This window comes from Numida meleagris, chromosome 3 (assembly GCF_002078875.1).
Source record: "Numida meleagris isolate 19003 breed g44 Domestic line chromosome 3, NumMel1.0, whole genome shotgun sequence".
In the NCBI taxonomy this organism is placed as follows: Eukaryota; Metazoa; Chordata; class Aves; order Galliformes; family Numididae; genus Numida; species Numida meleagris.
Genome location: NC_034411.1, coordinates 97,627,566 through 97,648,550, shown reverse-complemented (window position 1 = coordinate 97,648,550; position 20,985 = coordinate 97,627,566). Strand labels below are relative to the sequence as shown.

Below are 20,985 nucleotides of genomic sequence, written 5' to 3'. Positions count from 1 at the left end.
GGGGCCTCACAAGAGCTGAGTAGAGGGGGACCACCACCTCCCTCTCCCTGCTGACCACTCCTCTTTTAATGCAGCCCAGAACATAGTTGGCCTTCCAGGCTGCCAGCGCACACTGCTGGCTCATGTCCAGCTTCTCGTCCACCAGGACCCCCAAGTCCCTCTCTGCAGGGCTGCTCTCGAGGAGTTGTTCCCCCAGTTTGTGTAAATACCTGGGATTGCCCTGGCCCAAGTGCAGCACCTTGCATAAATAAGGTGAAATAGAACTGACGCTCTGTGATCTCCTCCTAAAGTATTTTTCCCTCCTGCCCAGCCTGCCCTACAAAACCCGAAATTTTTGCTACTGCTACTTCAACGAGTTTCATGGTCATTTTTGTAACTGCACTTCAGTTGTAGGCCACTGGATTGTTCCATAGTGTCCTCTTTGCCTAACTAACAAACTCAGTTTCTTCCTGACTTTTCTTCTAGGGCTTGTATTCCACCCCTTGTCTGGCTTGGGTTTGTTGATGTTCTCAACATTCCTCTTGAATTGAGAGCCCCCACACTAAATACAGTGCCTCATGAGCACTGTGCAGAAAATTGAAAATAAGTCCTCCCCAGTCAACTCCCACTAACCTTATCAGGTGTCATTTTGAGGCTCATTTGCGTTTTCACAGAGCATACTGTTCTCTTTTGTTTGTGTTTGTATCTGTAAAGTCAGTTATGTTTCTGTGCTCTCAGGGTTTAGACTTGGACTAAGTTTTAGACTTAGGAGAGTGTTATCTCTTCTACTACAATCTGTTCCAAAAACGCAAGTGTTTCCTCTTGTCTTTTTTTGCCACACACCAGTGGCTATAGTTTTGCTACCCCAAGCTTGTAGTTTTCAGAATTAATTTATTACGAAGGAAGAACAAGCATGATTTCCAGTTGAGTTGTATCCATTTCTAATAAAAGAGGACATAATTATCTTCAAGTCCCACACTGTAGATATTTCAGCTTAAGACCTAAAATAACTAGAGGTAACATAGTTATTAGCAGCATATCTGCTTGTTTTTGGCAGCTACTAGAAAATAAAGCCTTTTTGGAGGTAGCAAGTTACAAGAAAACTCAGCAAACTGTGTCTTCTGTATTCCTGGTAAAAGTGTGTTGATAGCTGCTGATAGTGAGCTAACAAGGTGATACTGATAATTTCAGTTAAATGCAGTTTAATTTTATGTTCTTGTCATGATTTTTTTAACTTGTATACTACACAGAGGTAGAGAGATTTCACTGTTGTCACTACAAAATCAGAAAATACTTGATCTAGTTGTTGTTTGAAGCAATGAAGTAAGGAGCTTTGATTGCTTAAACCTCCAGTTAAAAACATAAAGACATTAAGCACACAGGGGGTTGATTGGGCTGTATATGAAAAGCATCGTATAACATCAGCTGTGCAGCTGCATCTGTAATCTTGTATGAAATAGTAATTACGCTTGTGAGAAGTGATACTCCACTTCATCATGGATCTCAAAAGAGTGAGCCCTCGAATAAAAGTTGAAACACCAGGGTTTCTGATATTAGAAAAATTTAAAATATAGAGAGGACTTTAATAAGCATAAAGCAGTCACCCAGGTCAGTATTGTGTACATATCTCATGTAAAGGGAAAACGTGTAAATAAAGATGACAGATGCAAAACAACAATTTTACTTTGTCTTTCCTGAGCTGCTCACTATTAGTGTAGCTAGCAACGTAGTACAGTTGGGGGAAATTGAAAATCTTAGTTATTTACTATCATGTGAAGATATATGGATTACTCACATTCTAAACTGGCACCTTTCTAGTCTGAGCTAAAGAGAGCTGAGCCCCAGAGTCAGTTATTGACCTTTAATTACCCATATCACTTAATTGTTTGCCTGTATCATGGAGCGATTTTGAGCCAGAGCAATGATTAATGCATCTCGTAGTGTCTGGGCAAGGTTTAAAGTACAGTGTGAGTGTGATGGGAGTGGGAAGAATTCATTTATGTGGATATGAGTTGTGTTATGTTATTTACTAGTATAGATCTAGCTTTCTAGCGATGCCTTACTGCAGACTATGAGGAGCAAGTTGTTTGTCTAAATTCAGGAAAAAACTTCCAGGTTATTACATATGCTACTGTAAATATTCATTTTATCTTTATTAATAAAGAGATTGCTGTGGTTAATGAGATTAAAGAATGAATTCTATCATTTTTGTAGAGATTATTTAAGTGGATTGTGATTGTATGGAGCATGGAAAAGTCACTGGACATTGTTTTCTGAGACAAGTTGAGGAGCTTCTCTTCTATATGTTTCAGTTCTTTCCGTTTTATTTTCAGATTGTCTTCTTGCAGTGTGACAGATATGTGGAGTTTCATTCACAACACGGACATTACTACAGGACAAGAATACCAAAATTTGGTAGAGACTTCTCTTATCACTATCCATCATGTGACCTGTATTTTGTAGGAGCAAGGTAGTGATTGAACGTATTATTTTATTTCACTTCTGTCAGGAATGTTTTCCAAGAAAAAATGAATGTCAACTGAAAAGTTAAAAATGCTATTGTATTGGGAAAAGCAGGAATTCTTTCCAGGTGGAGACTGCTTGCAAAGAGTGAAAAATGTGAAAGTCCAAAATGAGTTCAGTTTCCTGCATTAACACTTTTATTCTTTGATTCAGGTACTTGCAAATTCGTTGTCAGAATTGCAATTCAGTGTGCTCTCTTTTAAAAGTGATGAATATCTAAGGAAAATGAAGTAGCTTTTCCTGTCTAGGTTGGTGTTTTCTTACTGATAAAATGGGAGTGAAACGATGTGAAGTAACTAACAGAATTTGTGAAAGACAGTAAAAATAAAATATGATCTTCACAGTTTGGAACAAATTTTGAGCAACTTTTTTATCAGTTCAAGATGTGACATCAATTGTAGGAAATTTTAGGATGTTAAGAAAGGATTGAATGTATCTTCTCCCTAGCAGTAAAGTAATTGATAGGATTTATTACTGCAGTGTAATAAATGTCTTTCGATATCTGAAGGGAAGCTACAGGAAGGAAGGGGACAGACTCTTGAGCAGGGTCTGTGGTGACAGCACAAGGGGAAATGGCTTCCAGCTCAAAGAGGATAGATTTAGGTTAGATACAAGGAAAAAATCTCTTGCAGTGAGTGTGGTGAGGCCCTAGAACAGGTTGCCCAGAGATGTGGTTGATGCCCCATCCCAGGAGACTTTCAGGGCAAGTCTGGATAAGGCCCTGGGCAACCTGATCTGGCTGAGTTGTTCCTGTTCATTGCAGGGCAATTGGACTAGATGGTCCTCAGTGGTCCCTTCCAACTCTAAGGATTCTATGATTCTGTTCTATGATCTTTGATGAACATACAAATTATCCTTTTTTCAGTGTACAGGAAAGAAGTAATTGTGATTTTTTTCTTTGTAGTTCTGAAGTATACAGGCTAAATCTGGAACAAGGAAGGTTTCTGAACTCCCTGCAAACTGATGCTTCGTAAGTAACTGTAATGCATGATGTCTGTCTTCTGTCCACCAGGTGGAACCAAACCACTAATATGCTCACCATCAGAACTGTACATGAATACTGCCCAAATACACAGTAAAGTGGAATTGAAAAGCCGAGTCTGAACCTCATCTTATTTGATGTCCCATAATTTTTGTGCTAGTTTTTATATTTTAAAATATCTACAAAAGAAAACTCAATTAAAATTGCTTAATATAGACTTATAATAGTATTATATAACTTTACCATTCCAACTCAATTTAGCCATCACATAGAGACCTGCCCACAGGGTATGTACTTTCCCAGACATGTCTTTGGCCTTCTGCTCTTGGAGTAGCCCAAAGAGTGTTGTTTTTTCTTTTTTGTTTGTTTGACTTTTTTAATATCACCAGCATGCGTTTGATTCTTTTGAAAACCATAGCAATAGCAGAAGCTGGGCTTCTTGTGTGCAGGGAGAGGCAGATGAGAAGAACGGACTTGAGCAGATAAAGTTGCTAGTTGGTGAGCAACAGGTGGTGCTCAGTGGGTTGGATAGCTTAAGGAACATAGCAATATTTGGGTGGGCACAACTATAGAGTCCTAGTAGCAGTGGGGGAAAAAAAAAAAATCCTGGAGCAGCAGAGCTGAGTCATGCATGAAATCTGAATCAGGGAAATGAGAATTGAAGATTTGGAAAGACTGAGGCTGGGGAACTGGATGAGTTATAGAATTGGAGGTGATGTTCTTAATATAGAAGAAGTTGGGATGAGGGGTGTAAGGAGAAATATTTCTATTTTGGAAAGAATTTTTAGAGAAATGTGGGGCTCTGTATTGAGCCGTTAAGAAGTAGAGTACTTGGAAGAGGAAAGAGTAGACGGGCTGTTCATCAGAACACGTTGGAGATGTAAGATTCTGAACATATGTCATCAGGAAGACCTCTTGATGTAACTGAATTGTTCAAGAATACAGTGGAGCAGAGCAATATGGCAAGGTTTGGTGGTAGGTGGCGGGCACAGGCAGAAGATCGTAGAATTGCTGAGGTTGGAGAGAGCCTGAGTCTAGTCTCCTGCTCAAGGCTTGGCCAGCACTGAATTCTGATGAGATTTTCCCAGGGGATTTTATAAACTCCAAGGGTAGAAATTCCAAAGCTTCTTTTGGCAGCCTGTTCCAATGATTAGGTACCCTCAAGGCATAAAAATATTATCCTTACATCCAGTTGGAACCTCACCCATCTCAAGATATCAGCACTGTCTCTGATTTTCTCTCTTAGCTCCAAATTCTTGGTAAGCTCTTCTTAAGTGGGGGAAGCTGCTATTAGGTTGCCATCCACTTATACACCCTCCCCCCACTCACCACTTTTGCTTTTCCAGGCTAAACAATAGTGTATGTGATTACAAAAATCTTTTTAGTTACGTTATTCTGAGGTCATTACAATTATTCTTTTTTCTGTTTTAGAGAGAATAATGTCTGTGACATAAATCCTGTACACTACTTGTTTGCTACCGGGACAGCTGAGGTAAATGTTTGCATTCCTTCTATAAAAAGGGCAGCAGTGTTTGTATCTCTTTTGTATTAGTTTGCATGAGGATAAGAAGGAATCACGACAGGAACCTAAGTAATTAATTTGACCTCATTTGCCGTATTAAGTACAGATCTGTTAAACAGGAAGACTTTTAGAGCACAGTGCAGGTAAAATTTCTGAAATGTCTTGCTTACTGAGTTGCATGAGATTTTGCAGATGAGAGAAAATGTTATCTTGCCTAAGAATGTAACTTTCAGTTGAAATTACCTAGCCTGTGTGCCCACTTAGTCTTGGGAAGTCTACTCTTAACCATTTTCATTCAGAGCACATTTGTTTTAAGTACAGATGAAATGTGTGGAGCTTCTATGCCATTATTAGTACAACTCTTGTCAGGCTAGAAAATTTGATTTATTATTCATGGATAAAATAATTCATAATTCTATTTAAGGACTTTCATAGTATCTGATATTTGTTGCATAAGCTTAACATGTATTTTCTAAACTCTTTAGGGTAAAGTGGAATGCTGGGATCCTAGAACTAGAAATCGAGTTGGGCTGCTGGATTGTGCTTTAAGCAGTGTCACAGCAGACACAGAGTGAGTAAAGGCAGCCTTTCCAAAAGGCATTCTTCTGGTGTTTATTGTCTGTTTGTTTGTTTTGAAAAGTTTTGCTTCTAAAAACAGTTCCCACTCAGCATTACAGTGCCTATTGCCATCTCACTGCTAGTGTAAATGGCTTTTCTTAGTTATAAAGTAACTCTTAGATATTGATCTGAGCAGTAGTGGCTAATTTTCTATACAAGGTACAAATGTAAAAGATTCAGCTTTTTGAAGTAGTATTTCTGAGTGGTACATCTGAATAATTTACATGATTGTTTTAGCTATTTTCAACATATAAAAAACATTTCTGTCATTTAGAGAGAGAACATCTAACTGTAAGAATTGTGCTTTGCAGGGTGGATTGTTTGCCATCTATTTCAGCACTGAAATTTGATGGAGCTTTGAATATGGCTGTTGGAACATCTACTGGGCAGGTAGCCATAACTATTTCTACAGCAGTTCTTAAGAGATCCTTTTGCCATTGCCAGTCCAGGTCTATTGTACGCTGAGTGCACTTAATGTAATGTGTAATAATACAAGTATTTCTAAGACTCTGAATTACATGTACAGAGCAGTAATAGTCAGTCTTAAGCTGCAAATTGATTTTGTCAGATGGTCCTGTTCTTCAGAATACTGAAGGGTTGGCTTAATATCATCACAACCTCCAATCTGCATACGATAAAATTTCAATCTTTTGGTTTTCTTAGGACTTAAGAATCAGTTATGTGAGGAAGTTACTTCTTCTTGAGGCTGTCAGTACTGTCTCAGTGCAGTACGTATGCTATACCTTATTTTGATGGTGGCTAAACAAGCAGAAGTGATCATTTTTCAACTAATCATGGAATCATAGAATGGCCTGGGTTGAAAAGGACCATAATGATCATCTAGTTTCAGCCTCCCCCTGCTGTGTGCAGGGTCGCCAACCACTAGACCAGGCTGCCCAGAGCCACTTCCAGCCTGGCCTTAAATGCCTCCAGGGATGGGGCATCCACAACCTCCTTGGGCTAATTTTTTTTTTGTCCTATCCTATGAAGGATCATTTTGATTCATTTATTCGTTGTTTTCATGCTAGTTTTCAAGTGGAGTATTTGGAAATTTATTTCGTGCCTTTAGTGGTCCTTTAATGTGTTAAGAAAACTACTTCTCAGAGACAGTTACATGTATAAGAATTGTAATAATGCTATTATATGTGTCACGCAAGCTTTACTGGAGATATATTTATAATCTGAACTAAGCAAATAGATAATATTTTTCCATCAAATTACTAGTATTCATACATATGAGAAATTTAAGGTTCTTCACAGATTCCATTGGAAATTTTTTAGATAAAAGTGCGTATTTCTTGAAGACAGCCTGTAGTCAGCACTTCTCTGAAAAAAAAAAATGCGTTCTCTGTTGTTTTTCTGAGTGAAAGGGATGCTCACTGAATCTGAAGGGCATCTGAGGATTTAAACCTTTCGAGTAAGAGTAGTAAAAGAATCTGAAAGTAAGATATTAGTGATTTAGAAATACTGAGAGCCTTGAAAACATTTCATTTTTTTCAATTTTAATAGCAATAGGAATGAAAAAGACTTTAGAAGGTAAACTCTTGAATGCAAGTTTAATTTTTCTAGACTAAAACATTTTGTGGTTAAAAATATATTGACAGAATAAAATGGGCTTACTTAGTCATTTTCAAAACTTGAAAAGATCTCTTTATGGAAAACAAACCAAAAAAACCTCAAGTTGAGTTAAATCATTAGTGAAGACCTATTTTGACTTTCTCTTAATCTTAAAATACTGAAAATTTAATATGTCTTTTATTCCTCAAGGTTTTACTGTATGACCTTCGGTCTAGTAACCCACTGATAGTCAAAGATCACCAGTATGGCCTGCCTATTAAGTCAGTTCAGTTTCAGCATCAGCTGGATTTAATAATCTCTGCAGATTCTCGAATCATAAAAATGTGGAACAAAGATACAGTAAGTGTTTTTCTGTTGCTGTGTTCATATCATTTCCTTTTTTTTTTTTTAATTTAATGTGCAATTTGAGCAATAAAGCTGAAATTCAATGTAGGAAGTTGGGTTATTAATGTGTCTTAATTTATATAGCATTTTTCTTTGTCTGGCTAAGCAAGGAAGGTATTCAACAGCCTGTCAGAAATAAAGATAGAGTCTTAGCATTTTTTTTTATCTGTTTGTGTATGTCTGCTGATGATGCTTTTTTCAGTAGAAGGATTTAAACCGAAAAAGTGATATCTTAGCCATTGCCTTGGTGTGTGTATTTCTTTAAGTGGACTACAAACATCCAATGGAGAGAAAAGTTGTTCATTCCAGTTCTCTGCTCAAAACAGGGCTATCTTCAAATGTAGATCAGTTAGTTTATGAAGTATTAAAATCAAGTGCTTCTTACTTTTACAGGAACTTACCTGGATTTTGAGGCAGATATTATGCCAAGATCCAAGTAACAGTGTGCATTATGCTGTATTAATGGATTATGTTGTAATACACAACATCTTTATCCCTGTCTTTTGCACCTATAGGCAAAGTTGCAATCTAATTACTCTAAGACTTTCTTTTGTTCCACTATGCTGTTCTTTTTCTTGTCTTTCCATCAACGCAGCTTGCACAAAATATGTTACCGTGTAGATTCATCTAATACTACTGTAATTTGATCAAAGAGGCTATCTTTAGTCCTTGTATTCCTTCTGAAAAACTTACTCCATGCTGTATGTATGATTTTCTAGCTTTGTAATGAAACTTATCAAGAGCAGTTACATTAGTTTAGAGGCATTTATTTTCTTACTATTTCAGGCAGCCATTTCTCTATTGTTGTATTTCTTCATGAATTTTCAACAGCTCTTTTTTTTTTCTAGGATTGCAAGCAATTTTTTTAAGCTCTTCAGTTACTTTTTATTGTTTAAAAAGGCAAATAATTTATTGGCTATTATTTAAAACATCTGCAGTAGCCTCTCTCCATTTTTCCTAGCTATAGAGATTTTCCTCACTGAGAATTAAACAGTGCAAGGTTAGTCAGGTGGCCTCTGCAGTGGGAAAAGGGAGGGTTTATTAGTGCTGGAAGGCAAAGATAGCTTTGGACTCTTTCCTAGAGTGTGTTCCAGCTGGCTCCACCTCTCCCAGATGTTGGTTCCTGACTATCTCTGGCTGGGAACCAACTGCAGAGGCAGACTGTGGGGTGGAGAGCATATGGCTTTGATACCAGAATAGCCCCATGCTGAGACGTGCCTTGGGGTGGGGAGCGTGAGGCTTTTGTCTGCTAAGACTGGGGTGGGGGAGGACTCTTATTAATCATCCGGGAGAGACCAGAGATGGGTGGGGTACCGGCATATAACTGGGTGGGAAAGGAAGGGCCCAGAAAGGTAGGTGGGATTGCTGCAGGGAAAGAGAAAAGAGGAATAGGATGAAAATTTGCTCTGTTCCTGTCGCTCATTTAGAACCGTGTAGGCATGTACTCTCATGCTTCGTATTCTGTGGCCCAGTTCTTAGACACACTTCTTTGACTGGCTGTCTTGTGTCTTGGCTTATAAGAGCACCTGTATTTTGTCTGGATTTTTCAGACTTTGTTCCAGTTCTTAGTTTTTGAAAATGTTGTTTCCCGCTTTTACCATTTTCTTAAATTACCATTATAACTTCGTTATCGTGCTAAGCTACACACCAGTGGATGCTTTTATTATTTTTGTGCTTAGACCTCTTTAATACTGAGTTTGTAATTTACAAATAAAGTGCCAAGCCATAATTCATTTTACATAGACATGGGCAGGCTGGAGGTACCAAGCTGCGCAATAAAACTCCACTCCCAATCCATCATTTCAGCTAATACACTGACCAAAATGAGATGGTTTAAGATTATCACACTGAGACTTGAACAAAATGAGGGTTATGCTGGCAGTGTGCTGGGAGCTTGTGGACCTCGTCCTCCTTTTGTATAAAATAAAGTGAAGTGAAACTAACGTATCTTTTCTACACGGAACTGTGAACCAAGAAGTCAGAAGTGCCACTGTACATTGTGGTGTCCTCAGTAACCAGAAGGCTACACTTACTTGTAAGACCTGATCAGAGAGGGAATACAATATTGAGTTTCTATGTTACGATCAGATATTTTAGTAACACTTTGTTGTTCTGCAGATTCTGTGCTATCTTTATTCCATCATCCTTAGCTTCTATAATGGCCAGTAATAATCTTTAGATGTACTAAATTTAATCATGGTGTTTGGAATTCTTTATAATACGTTATCTTCCTTCACTTACAGGGGAAGATATTTACTTCCATGGAGCCAGAATATGATATCAATGATGTCTGTCTTTATCCAAATTCAGGTATGTTAGATGTACTAATGTCTTATTAAATTCAAAAAGGAAAGTGAGTGTTAGCCCATAGTGCAGGCTTTTTTTTTAAATTTAAGTGATACAAGTTAGATCTGCTTTCCTCCTTACTACGCAGCTAGGAAAAAATGGTTACTTGCTAGTTAGTGTCATTGTTTCCTCTGCATCTGCATTAAATCAAAGACTGCAATTCGAAGCTGCTGTGCTTTCGATTGAGTGATTGACTTCTTTTGCCTTTTCAAGTGTCTTAAATATCTCATAAGAGAAAGAATTTTGTCATTATGTCTAAGCTGAGCTCCAGAAAACTTAGGGCTTACTTTCTAGAGCTAGAAAAAAACTCTTTCAGCAAGTTTACAAATTTGTACAAGTGTTTACAACCATTTGATCTTTCCTGTTTTTAAGTGCGGTACTCACTGTGCCCTTGCTTAAGATGGAATACTTTAAGTGCTGGGGAGTCCACAGATTTGCATGCTTTTTGTGACTTCTCAAATTTGACGTGTCTCGTAACATTATGTTTCGAGGTCAAAAAGGGGCCACTTTTAACCTGTTCCCAGATTCTATTTCATGGGAGAAAAAATATTTTACAAAATGGTGATTGTATGTGAACGTGTGCTTTAGATTGACTGCAACTGACCTTAATTTTTCCCGTAGTTGCTTAGCTCTTAACTAGTGTATGATACACACTTCCTGTTTAGAAAGCAGCACTGGAAAAGATAAAAGAAGCATTATGGCCTGTAGGATGGCAGAGGACAAAGTTCTTGATGAGAGAATGCCTTTGTTGCAAACTCTGCTATTATCTTAGTTTTGGAGTGGTAGCAGTGAAGACAGAGGAACTTGGATTTTGATTCATACTAACAGCTCAATTCAAGATTGTAGATAAATGAGTTTGAGATTTCTAACGAGTTAAAACTTATCTTCTCTTTTCTGCCAACTTCAGTTAAGAATCTTTTTTTTTTTTTTTAAAAGATGAGCACTTTAGTACAGAGCTCTGCTGAGACAGCAGGCATTTTTGACTTTATGCAGCAGCAGCAGTATAAGGTCTGCAGGATCCTGCTAATGAAAACACTAGCTTACTGTCATGATGCTCATGATCCCACCCCTCTGAAACAGAGTGGTCTTCCAGTACTTAGCAATTGGACTGGGTTTTTCTGAGTGCTAAAGAGGATAGCAAACTTTAGGATGCCTGGCACTAATTCATAGATGATTAGAATTTAAAGTATAAACATTTGAATGTAAGGAAGCGCTTCCAGTCATATCAACGCTGCAGTTGTGGGAAGCCAGGAGAGGCAATAACATGTGAATGCCAGTATGGCAAAGCTCCGTGTTGTCATTGGGTCCCAGCATTCCCAGGGCACACCTGGAAGTTCAGGAGCTGACACAGCACAGGAAATCCCAAGACCTTTGCCTGGCCTGTGTTCTTGTACTTAACTTGAAGCTACTGCTCAGAAAACTTGTACCCTAATCTAACCCTTATCCTCTCTCATTCACTTAAGAAAGCTTTGCTGTTCATTGTTGTGTGAAACAAAACACTTTTTCCTATTTTATCTCACTGACATGGGCAAAATTCAGAATTTCTCTCATGAGAAACACACAGGTTTTGTTTCAGACTTGAAGAGAACAGTATCAGAAATGTCACGAACGAGAAGTCATTGAACCTATTTTTGAAGGCTTTTCTTTTGAGAAAATTGATGCCTAGTATTTCTACTTGATTTACTTCTGCTTTTATCTTTGTAATTTTATTTTACTACTGACTATATTCAAGTTGTGTTTTAAACTGCGGAAGGTAGCAACAATTTCAATTATTCCCCAATACTTTTTTTTTTGCAAGTAGAAACTTCACTTTTTCTATAACTGTTTCTCCCATTTACTGCTGCTTCATATTCACATTTTCATTCCTTCAAATCAGTGATACCTTATTACTGATCACTAAGGACAGTCACTGTCCTTTCTAAGGACAGTCTTAACAAAAACAACTTCTGTGAAAGAAGAGTTCTCTTTTACTTCCCTTTTAAAGTGATCAAAGCAGTCTGCTGTGTAGCTTGGTAGGGTGTGGTCTTTCTTCTCATAAAAATTGGTTAGAACTAACAAGCTGAAATGATGAAAGTGCGCGCAGATATCTTTCATGGAGTTGTTCCTTTTTTTTGTTTTTGTATTTCCCCCTTAGTATACGCCCATGTACTCTTCTGAAGACGGTTTTCCCACCTTTAATTATTAGTGGAAGACTCTCAAAGAGGAGTTTTTCCCTTTACTGTCATCTTTGAAGCACCTGCGGAATTAATTTCCATTGGTTTATCTCTAGTGATCCATATTCAGTCAGTAGAGAAATGCTTTGCCTCCTGTAGTAGCAGTGAACGTGCTGATATACTAAGGCAGCACATCATCTCTGAAAAATATACCACGAATTCTTGCTTTTTCCTTGAATTGCCTGCGACTCTTTCCAGATTTGGTATTAAGCTTCAGTTTGCTGACTAAGCTTTCACAAATTTCTCGCTTTGCCAGGAAAGCAAGCCCCCTTTTTTTCTGATATTAAGAGTCCAGCAGCATTGTGTGTTTTTAATAAAAGGATTAGGTAGGAAGGATTACTCCACCCATGTTAATTGTGTTCCTGTAGTTGGGTGTAAATTGTATTTCTGCCTTCCGGGTGTGTGGTAACTGCCCCAGTTATTCATAGTCTCAGTGGCATGTGTTACTTCTAGACCAGAATGTTATCTAACTCGATTACTCTTCTGTTCTTCATGCTCTGTCTTCATGTATTACATAGAGATCAGCTATGCTGGAAAGTCAAAACTGAAACAAACATACAAGTATATGCCAAATGTCCTTACTGAGCTCCTGTCTAGAACAAACTTGGTGTTATTTCTCATTTTGAATGTACCCAAAGTCTTGCGACAGTTCAAAATTTTGCATGGATTTTAATATTTATACAGTTGTTTTTTTTCTATTCAGAGTATTTGCAACCCTTATTTGCAGCATTCCTTAGGTAAATTCATAGAGATTTCAAATTTTGCTTTCTGTGCTAGACTAATACCACTTTGATTTGAAGCCATAGTATCCTGTCTCTCATGCTGACAATCTCCTGTTGATTTCCCAAGATGAAATATGAGTAAAGCAGCAAACCTTACTATGATTTATGACTTTGGTTAGACTATAGATATGTGTCTGAAAACAAAGCAAAGCAAAACCCAACCCCCTGCTTGTGTTAGTAATACAGTTTGTGCCCAAAGTAGGTTTTAAGTGTAAGGAGAACTGAATTTGTTCTGAATGGTATTATGAGATGAACTATTTCAGTTTGTCATGAAAATTGACAGTCTGTGGTTTTTAGAGCTTAGTGTTGCTTAGTGATGCCAAGCTAAGGAAGAGGACAAAGGGCATGAATCTATTGGAAACTAAGCTTTATTAATTGTGCTGCTATCAGACTTTTCTTTCCTTAGTCCCGTGTACAAATCTACTTCTTGTGAATTAAATTATTGTAAATTATATTAAAAGTACATATATATATATGTATGTATATATATTTATTTTTAAAAAGTAATGCTATCCTCTTGTGATTAATATATTTAATGTGGAAATCTCTTTTTAGGAATGCTAATGACTGCCAATGAAGCCCCTAGAATGAACATCTATTATATGCCAGTAAGTAAGACAAGTTGTTGCCGATAGTGCTCTTGTAAATCTGTCAGTAGTTTGGTGCATTCATATTTTCATGTCGGAAAATGATTTCTGCAAATTCATGTCTACATTCTCTGATTTCTCATGATAAAGTGCATTTAAGCTAACCGTAATTTATTCATATAGTATGTTGAGCTAATTAAAGACAAAAAACCCACAGCAAACAAACAAACAAGCAAACAAAACAGCTTGTAATTTGTCTTTTCCTGCTGATTCCAAAACTGGTGAGTGGTGGAAGGAAATGTTTATAGTGCTTTGAAGAGAAAAAAATGTCAAGTGTTTTTGATAACTGGTCAGAAGAGAATTCCGATATTCCTGCATAGCTTACTTTTGAGGTGACCGTTTTGCTCTGTTGAAAAATATTTCATTAGTGTCTTCAGTTTGTAGTACACAGTGACGCAGTCACAGCAGTAAATGTTATTCTCTGTTCTGAGAAGGAAATGTTATTGTGTGGTTTCATGTATGGTTGTCAACAGTCACTTCTGTTCCGTGCCCAGTGTGGAGCTGTTCGCTTGAGAAGCTCTTCTCTCCAAAGGCTCTACTGGTATCTATGCATGTTCCTGCAGTGGGTTGGTTTCAGGGAGACTCAGCAGCAGATCTTTGGCGTTAGCAAACTGCACCCAAACTGCACTTGCAGTTCACTCTGGTTTTGTTGTTGATTCTACAGTGCTGTCACTAGGATGTTCTTGCCTGGTAGGAGTTGAATACTAGGGTGTATGTACAAATGTTCCAGGCAGAAGGGCACGCTGAGCTTAGAAATTATGTATGCTTCTCCATGTCACCTTCTTCACATTTTGGACAAACTATTGATCATCAGAGATCAATTTTAATTTTCTTATTTTTTCTGCCCTTTAGGGTCTTGATTACACTTAAGGCATAGATTCATTAGGTTACTTCTTCCATTATAGAATACGCACTATACACATGTTGTGTATATGTGTCTAACCACACTAGCATACTCCTCTGAACCATTCTGAACACCAGTTATACTGAGCTATGTTGTCAGGTTTTTGCATCTGAAGAAATGTAGAATTATATCTACAAGGTTTTTGTGTGTCACGTCAGGTTGTTTTGGGGGTGGTAAATGGTCTATTTCTTGAATTCTAACCACTTTATAGTATGGGGCTGTTCCGTGCTTTAGGTAACAAGGGGCAGAGGGACAAATATTTCTCTGTTTTAGACCACATATTACCAGTAGTTAGACATTGAACACACTGTGGTTCTATTTATCTTCTCCTTTGTAAGGTTTCAGGAGTATGTCTTCAAACCTTTTTTATCTATCTGCTTATTAATTAGTGAATTGAAGAAGGCAAACTCCCACATTTTCAAAGTCTGCTCAGTTTTTAAAACTTGAATGGACTAGTTACCTCATTAAATAATTCGGATGGAAAAAAAAACCCACGTTCTTTCTGTCACTAAGGCAAGGGTTCAGCTTCTCTCTGAAAATTGTGCATTGCGATTTTCTTTGTCTGCAGGTGTGCGTGATAAATGAACTGTACCACTAGAGGAGTACATTAGAAGTGCATATTCAACTTTGCCACTTAGCAAGAAAAAAAATTGTTTTCTTGATTTGTGATTAGCAGTGAATGGTAGAATTTGTTCTAGTTAGTATTATTTTGATTATCCTCACACAGTCTATAAAAAAAAAAAGAAAAATAATTTTTTTTATCTTTGAAAAAATTTCACTTTCATAGAATCCTCTCTGAATATTGTAGTTATGTTTCTGAAATTGAATATGGAATTTTCAGCTAAGAAGAATAAACACTCTGTATTAGATCTAAGATTATGCTCAACTGGCATTGACTGCAAACATAAATACTGCCTAATACTGTCTAGTACTTTTTCAGGGTAGAGGCTATTCCAATGAAAATCAATGTTAAACAGTATTCCTTTTTCAGCATTCTCTGATTAAGTCCACCTGAACTTGTTTGAATCATAACTTTTTATGGGTTTTAGGTTCGCAGTGACACATGAGCATACAAATGGATCCAAGATTGGGTCCTAGATGATGACTCTAAAGCATATATACCAATAAGAGGTGTTGTTGTTGTTGTTGTTTTTATTTTGTGTATGTAGAAGAACACTTAAAATTTGATTCAAAGGCTGCCAGCAGGCTGCATTTGCTTTTTGAATAAGCTGAATTTCTCCAGTTCATGTCAGTGGCTTCGGTCTGAAGGATGATGAAGATACCTTAAGTATTGGCTTGATTGTTTTATTCAACAATCTCTAGTTCGCTGCAAATGAATATTTTCAGATAGTATAAAACGTGTAATATTTATTTTAGACAATGGAAGAGTTAAAGATAGAAGAAATGACTTTGATATAAAGGCAGAAGTTTCATACCCTGCTAACTTGCTGTCTGCCTTTTCACTGGCAAGAACAAAAGGGCTGGCACAAATAGCACAGTGTAATTGAAGGGTTACACATTTCCTAAAAATCGAGTATGTAGCTCACAAAAGCTGCTTTTGTTGGCTGTTTTTATTATTATTATTATTTGTTTAATCTTCTTTTTAAATGAAGAAAATATAAAATGGAGAAGTCATGTCAGCCTTAAGGCTCCAAGGCATTTGTTATTAAGGAAAACTCAATGTTATTAATGTGTTCGTGCTCTGCTTTTATTCCTTGATCTTTGGGGCTCGTTTTTTGAGCTCAGCAATGCACACCTGTCCTTTGGTTTGTATGTCAGTAGGTTATTAAGGCTCATCTTCTACCTGTACTTGGAACACTGAGTGATTTCCTTTGTACAGACACAGATGAGTTTGGTTGTGTGCATCTTTGGAGCAAAGCTTGAGAGAGCAAGTGATTTGCTGTTTTACCTGATCTCCTTTCATAGGAAAATTTTCCGGCTTTTCCTAAGAACTAGGATTCACTGTTTTTATGGTTTGGTGGTTTTTTGTTTGTTTTTTTTCCAGAGACGAGCTTAATTTTCTATTTGTTTGTTTGCTTTGAGATAGCCATGAATAGAATTTAAGATGCATCCTCTCTTTTTGAGATGTTGACAAGAACAAAATTATAATTCTTCAATGCCACAACAGAATAAATGTCTGAGGGAAAAACTAGTGCCATGGAGGACAGTTGTGTTTCAGAGCTCTTGAAAGTACTTCTGTGTAAACAGAATCCATTTGATTGCCCCAGCCCTTATTGCCCTGTAGTGCTAGTAATTATTACTCTTTTTTGAGGGGTGGTTTGTTTTTTTTTTTTTTGTCTTTAACTACAAGGGAGTACCACAGATATTTAAAATCTTGAATTTTATGGTGCTGGGCTCTAGTTTACAAAATACAAAAAAAAAAAAACATCTCAGAAGAGATGTGCAAGAGTCTTGCAGCACAGAAGCGTATCTCCATGGATGGATGCAGACAGACCCAGAATCCTCTGTCCTTGATTGGAGTTGGCCAGACAGCATAGGACGGTGCCCAGCCTAATATACCCAGCCTCTCAGCAGGTTTTATTGGTGTGGGCACAGCGCTGTGCTAACACAGCTGTGTGACTTCTGAACTGGAGCTGGTTTGTGTCTGGCTAGCTTGGAATATGGCCTGACTGAGCTCATGTCTGAATGAATTATCTGTCTACATGCGCCCGTTCTCTCCATTGTTAATGCCAAAGCTCAATTTCCATTGCAAAAAATGACTTGTCTCTTGAACTTCAGGGTTATGAAGGAGTTGACAACAGCTATCATAATATTGTCTGTAAATGAAATGGCATGCTTCAGCTTTTACTGCAGGATTTTCAGCATGATAGGTATGACATTTGAGACTTGGAATGTCTGACAGAACTGTATTTTTCTTAAAAAAAAAAATCAGAGCAGTTGTTTCTTTTGTCTGCAAACTGTTATTAGAGGCGGGCAGCAATTTGGGGTTTGCTAGAAAGAGCAGGCAGATTTGGTTCTAAATGGGAAGAAGATGCCCCATGCAGGTACATGGCGCACGAAGTGAGTAAAATCCCAGCTGAATCTGACCGTTAAAATTATATGTTTGTTTTATATAGGTAACATCTTGAGCGCCTTTGCTTAGAGACTTTGTTTTTGTTTTGTTTTGTTGGGCTTTAATGAAGGCAAGTGCCTCTGACTGGAATCGGGCCATTTGCCAATAGTTTAATAGTTAACTTGCAGTTTATGCAAACATTTGGAACCTGCTTCTTGCCAGCTGGCTTCCTGGTACATCGCTTTGATGTACGCCTCGGGAAGACTGAAATGAGAGCTGTGTGCGCCTTGGGATACTTTTCAGACTACTGACTCAGAAACGTAAGTTGAGTCAATAGTGCAACCCGGTTCTGTCCAAAGAAGTGAAGGGAGGAAGAAGCTCAACTGACACGTGTTGGTTCACTGGACTGGGATCTAAAATGAGCTGGATTCTCTTAAATTTAAGCTAAGCTGTCAGCTTCCATGACAAGTAATATTCCCTTTTCAGATCCTATATGTTAGCTTCTGGATGGTTTTGATGGAAAGAAAAGTGCGCATATGTTATTTACTCTGAATGTTTACTACTGGTTACATGAACACATCTGATCTCAGTGCAGATATGTCAAACCAGTCTTGTCTCCTTTATTGGACTTGAAACTTTGGGCTACATATATGTACTGAAACTAAAACTTGCTCTGTTCATTAGGCTGCTATAAGAAGAGAGCAATTAAGAGTTTAATTAATTGAGTGGAATATTCTGTGTTCTGGATGGTTTTTTTCTTTTGTTTTGTTTTACTTTCCTGCAGTCTTGGCAGAAAACTCCCTGTTGAGGCTAGAAGCAATGTGCTTTTGGTGTAGGGAAGATATTAAGCTCTTTAAGAAAAAATAAATCCTGGAGCATCTCTGGCTTCTCTTCAGGTGGTTTTGGAAAATCGTTTGGTACCCTGGTGCTCTCCTAGTTCAGAGCTGTTGGAGTTATAAAGTGGAAATGTTTCAAGGACAAGTATTTCTTGCCTATTCAATGATTCAGTTTCTCCAAGAATATTTTCATTTTGGGTCTGGATTCTAATACAATACCCTCTTTCGATGTGTGTATCTTTTTATTGCTAGAAATATTTATTGACTTTGTCCTCATCAAATGAAGTGGCTTTCCAAACCAGACACTCCTGGTGCTTCTTTCCTTTCATGCATGTTATTTTAAATTATTTTGTTTCTTCTTTTTTTAGATCCTCTACTTGCCTGTATTAATTACTCTTTATCACCATCTTTTTTTTCTTTTTGTACCACTCAAAAATGCACATTCCTTAAAAAAAGAAAAATAATTCTTAGTCTTAGGAGAATGTGTTTTGGTTGGATGGTAGGTTTTCAAGTTATCTGCCACTTCTGACTGAATTGAGTCAAACGTCTGGCAGCAGTACCATTGACTAGTTCTGTACAAGGGGTTATAATAATCAGAGATTTATTCTAACATTTAGTTATTTCTCACATAAAGGTGTCAGAGATTCTTCATGTATGGCATGCTCCACACTTAACTCTTATGTTACAGCCTTTCAGATCAGTTCTATCAATTTTTATCAGTCTAAGATTTTCTTTCTCATTCTTCCATTCTTTTTTTGAGGTCTACTAACTGTTGTCCTTTCTCTCTTGGATCTTCATATGATGGGGATATGATTAGAGGCAAACACTTCCCCACAGGTCGTGCGAAGACCAGTGTTGTGTATTATCAGCCAGCATTAAAGTGGCTGTGGGTGCCATTTGGCATTACAAGACCCACCTTCTAACCTGAGGTTTGGCTTCTGCATGGCAAAAGCTATAAATTAAATAGTGCAACTCTTTTTGTATTTCACTGAATTGTAGAATCAGTAAAGTTGGAAAGACCACTAAGTTCATTTAGTCCAGTCATCAACCCATCACCACCGTACCACTAAACCATGTCACTCAGTTCAGCATCTGCCCTTTTCTTGAACACCTCCAGGGACAATGAGTCCATCACCTCCTTGGGCAGCCTGTTTCAATGCCTGACCACACCTTCTGAGAAGAAATTTTTCCTGATATTCCACCTGAACGTTCCCTAGCAAACTTAAAGCCATTAGCTCTTGTTCTTTCACTAGTTACCCAGGAAAAGAGGCCAACTCCTACCTCCCTACAACCTCCTTTCAGGTAGCTGTAGTGACTGGCATTTGGGCAGTAGTGGAAAAGATTCTCACTAGCCTGTGAGATTCTGATTTCTCTTAGGATGTCTTCTGTCTGGTAATATTAGGTCATCTTGAAATGCCTCAACTGTCTTCTTGAAGACGGTATGATGAGTCTGAATTGTTTTTAGAGGACGGTTGTTCATCTACGTCAATGCAGCTGTTACCTCAAGACCTTTTAGGTAAGGTGGAAAGCAAACATGGAACTGAATTTGAGCCAAGAGATTTTTTTTCTCTATCCAGAAAACATGTTTCATTCCCTGGGAATAAAACATTGTAAAACAAAAATACAATAGTTATGACATAGAATGGGGAATGTTGGTCTTAACTGTAGTTTTGCTTATTTCAGGATCTGTGAAATGACTGTAAAGCAGGGATGTTACGGAGTAGCATATTACAGCCATGCTTTGGGATGGTGTTGAAAGAAAAAAACTTTCCGTTAATAAAGAGACAGTTAAGTGCGTCTTTGGCCTTTAAGCTAATTCTGAGTTTTCGTATATCATTCTTCTAGAACAGTTTTCCATTCAGAACATTCTAATCCTTTATACGTAAAATTGTGCAAACAATATAATGAGAATGCCTGCTGAATGATATATTACCCATCTCACAGTATTAACAAGCTTAGGAAAAAAACTGTTTATCTTGATAAACAGAAATGTGAACTTCCTCTTTTCAACCTAAACACTATCAAACTGAAAAATAACACCCTAGGCTTATTCCCAACAAAGGATATCCTCCATTTCCGACACACTGGCTGAAAGAAGGTACTGCTTTTCACACATACACAGAAGAAAAACACCAATCTGTGATCACTGGGAAGCAATTTCTGATCTTCCTGTAAAGTTTGTTGTAGATGGTGGTGGTGCTGCTGATGTAGTAGTTCAGCATCATGAATGGATTGTGAAGGAGTATGAGTCCTGCTTACTGCTGTTATGGGTGATAGTATGATAGACAACATTTGTGTTCTTTTTTCTTTAATGGGCAGCACCGAATCACAAGTAATTAAAAGATGTAATTGTTGAGAAGGAAGTTTTATACTGTACTATGTTTTGTCAGCATGTGGGTTTTTAAGCTTTTTTTTTTTATCAGAAGAGACAAAAGACACGATAATTATCTGTGTGGTAACTTCAATTCAAGATTACTTTGTATTTTTGAAAGTAGTGAATCTCGTGGCTTTTCTGTATCGTCACCTGGCTGCGTTACTAGTGAAGGAAGTGCGCTGAGTTATGACTTCTTTACAAAAATAGTTGCAAAGTTGTGAGGATTTTAGATTTCTATCATGCAAACCTGATAGATGAATAGAGCTAATCAAATGTATGAAAGC

The 20,985-nt window shown here is 37.6% G+C and overlaps 1 protein-coding gene across 1 annotated transcript in view; it reads left to right on the top strand.

Annotated features, from left to right (window-relative positions):
• The window catches only part of NOL10 (nucleolar protein 10), a 47,644-nt gene that overhangs the window by 5,809 nt on the left and 20,850 nt on the right, over positions 1 to 20,985 (top strand). The window contains exons 6-13 of the mRNA XM_021391276.1: positions 2,313 to 2,449; positions 3,407 to 3,472; positions 4,916 to 4,976; positions 5,492 to 5,577; positions 5,936 to 6,014; positions 7,392 to 7,541; positions 9,830 to 9,896; positions 13,483 to 13,535. Coding sequence (XP_021246951.1) covers positions 2,313 to 2,449; positions 3,407 to 3,472; positions 4,916 to 4,976; positions 5,492 to 5,577; positions 5,936 to 6,014; positions 7,392 to 7,541; positions 9,830 to 9,896; positions 13,483 to 13,535 — 699 coding nt within the window. The remainder of the gene's footprint in view (positions 1 to 2,312; positions 2,450 to 3,406; positions 3,473 to 4,915; positions 4,977 to 5,491; positions 5,578 to 5,935; positions 6,015 to 7,391; positions 7,542 to 9,829; positions 9,897 to 13,482; positions 13,536 to 20,985) is intronic.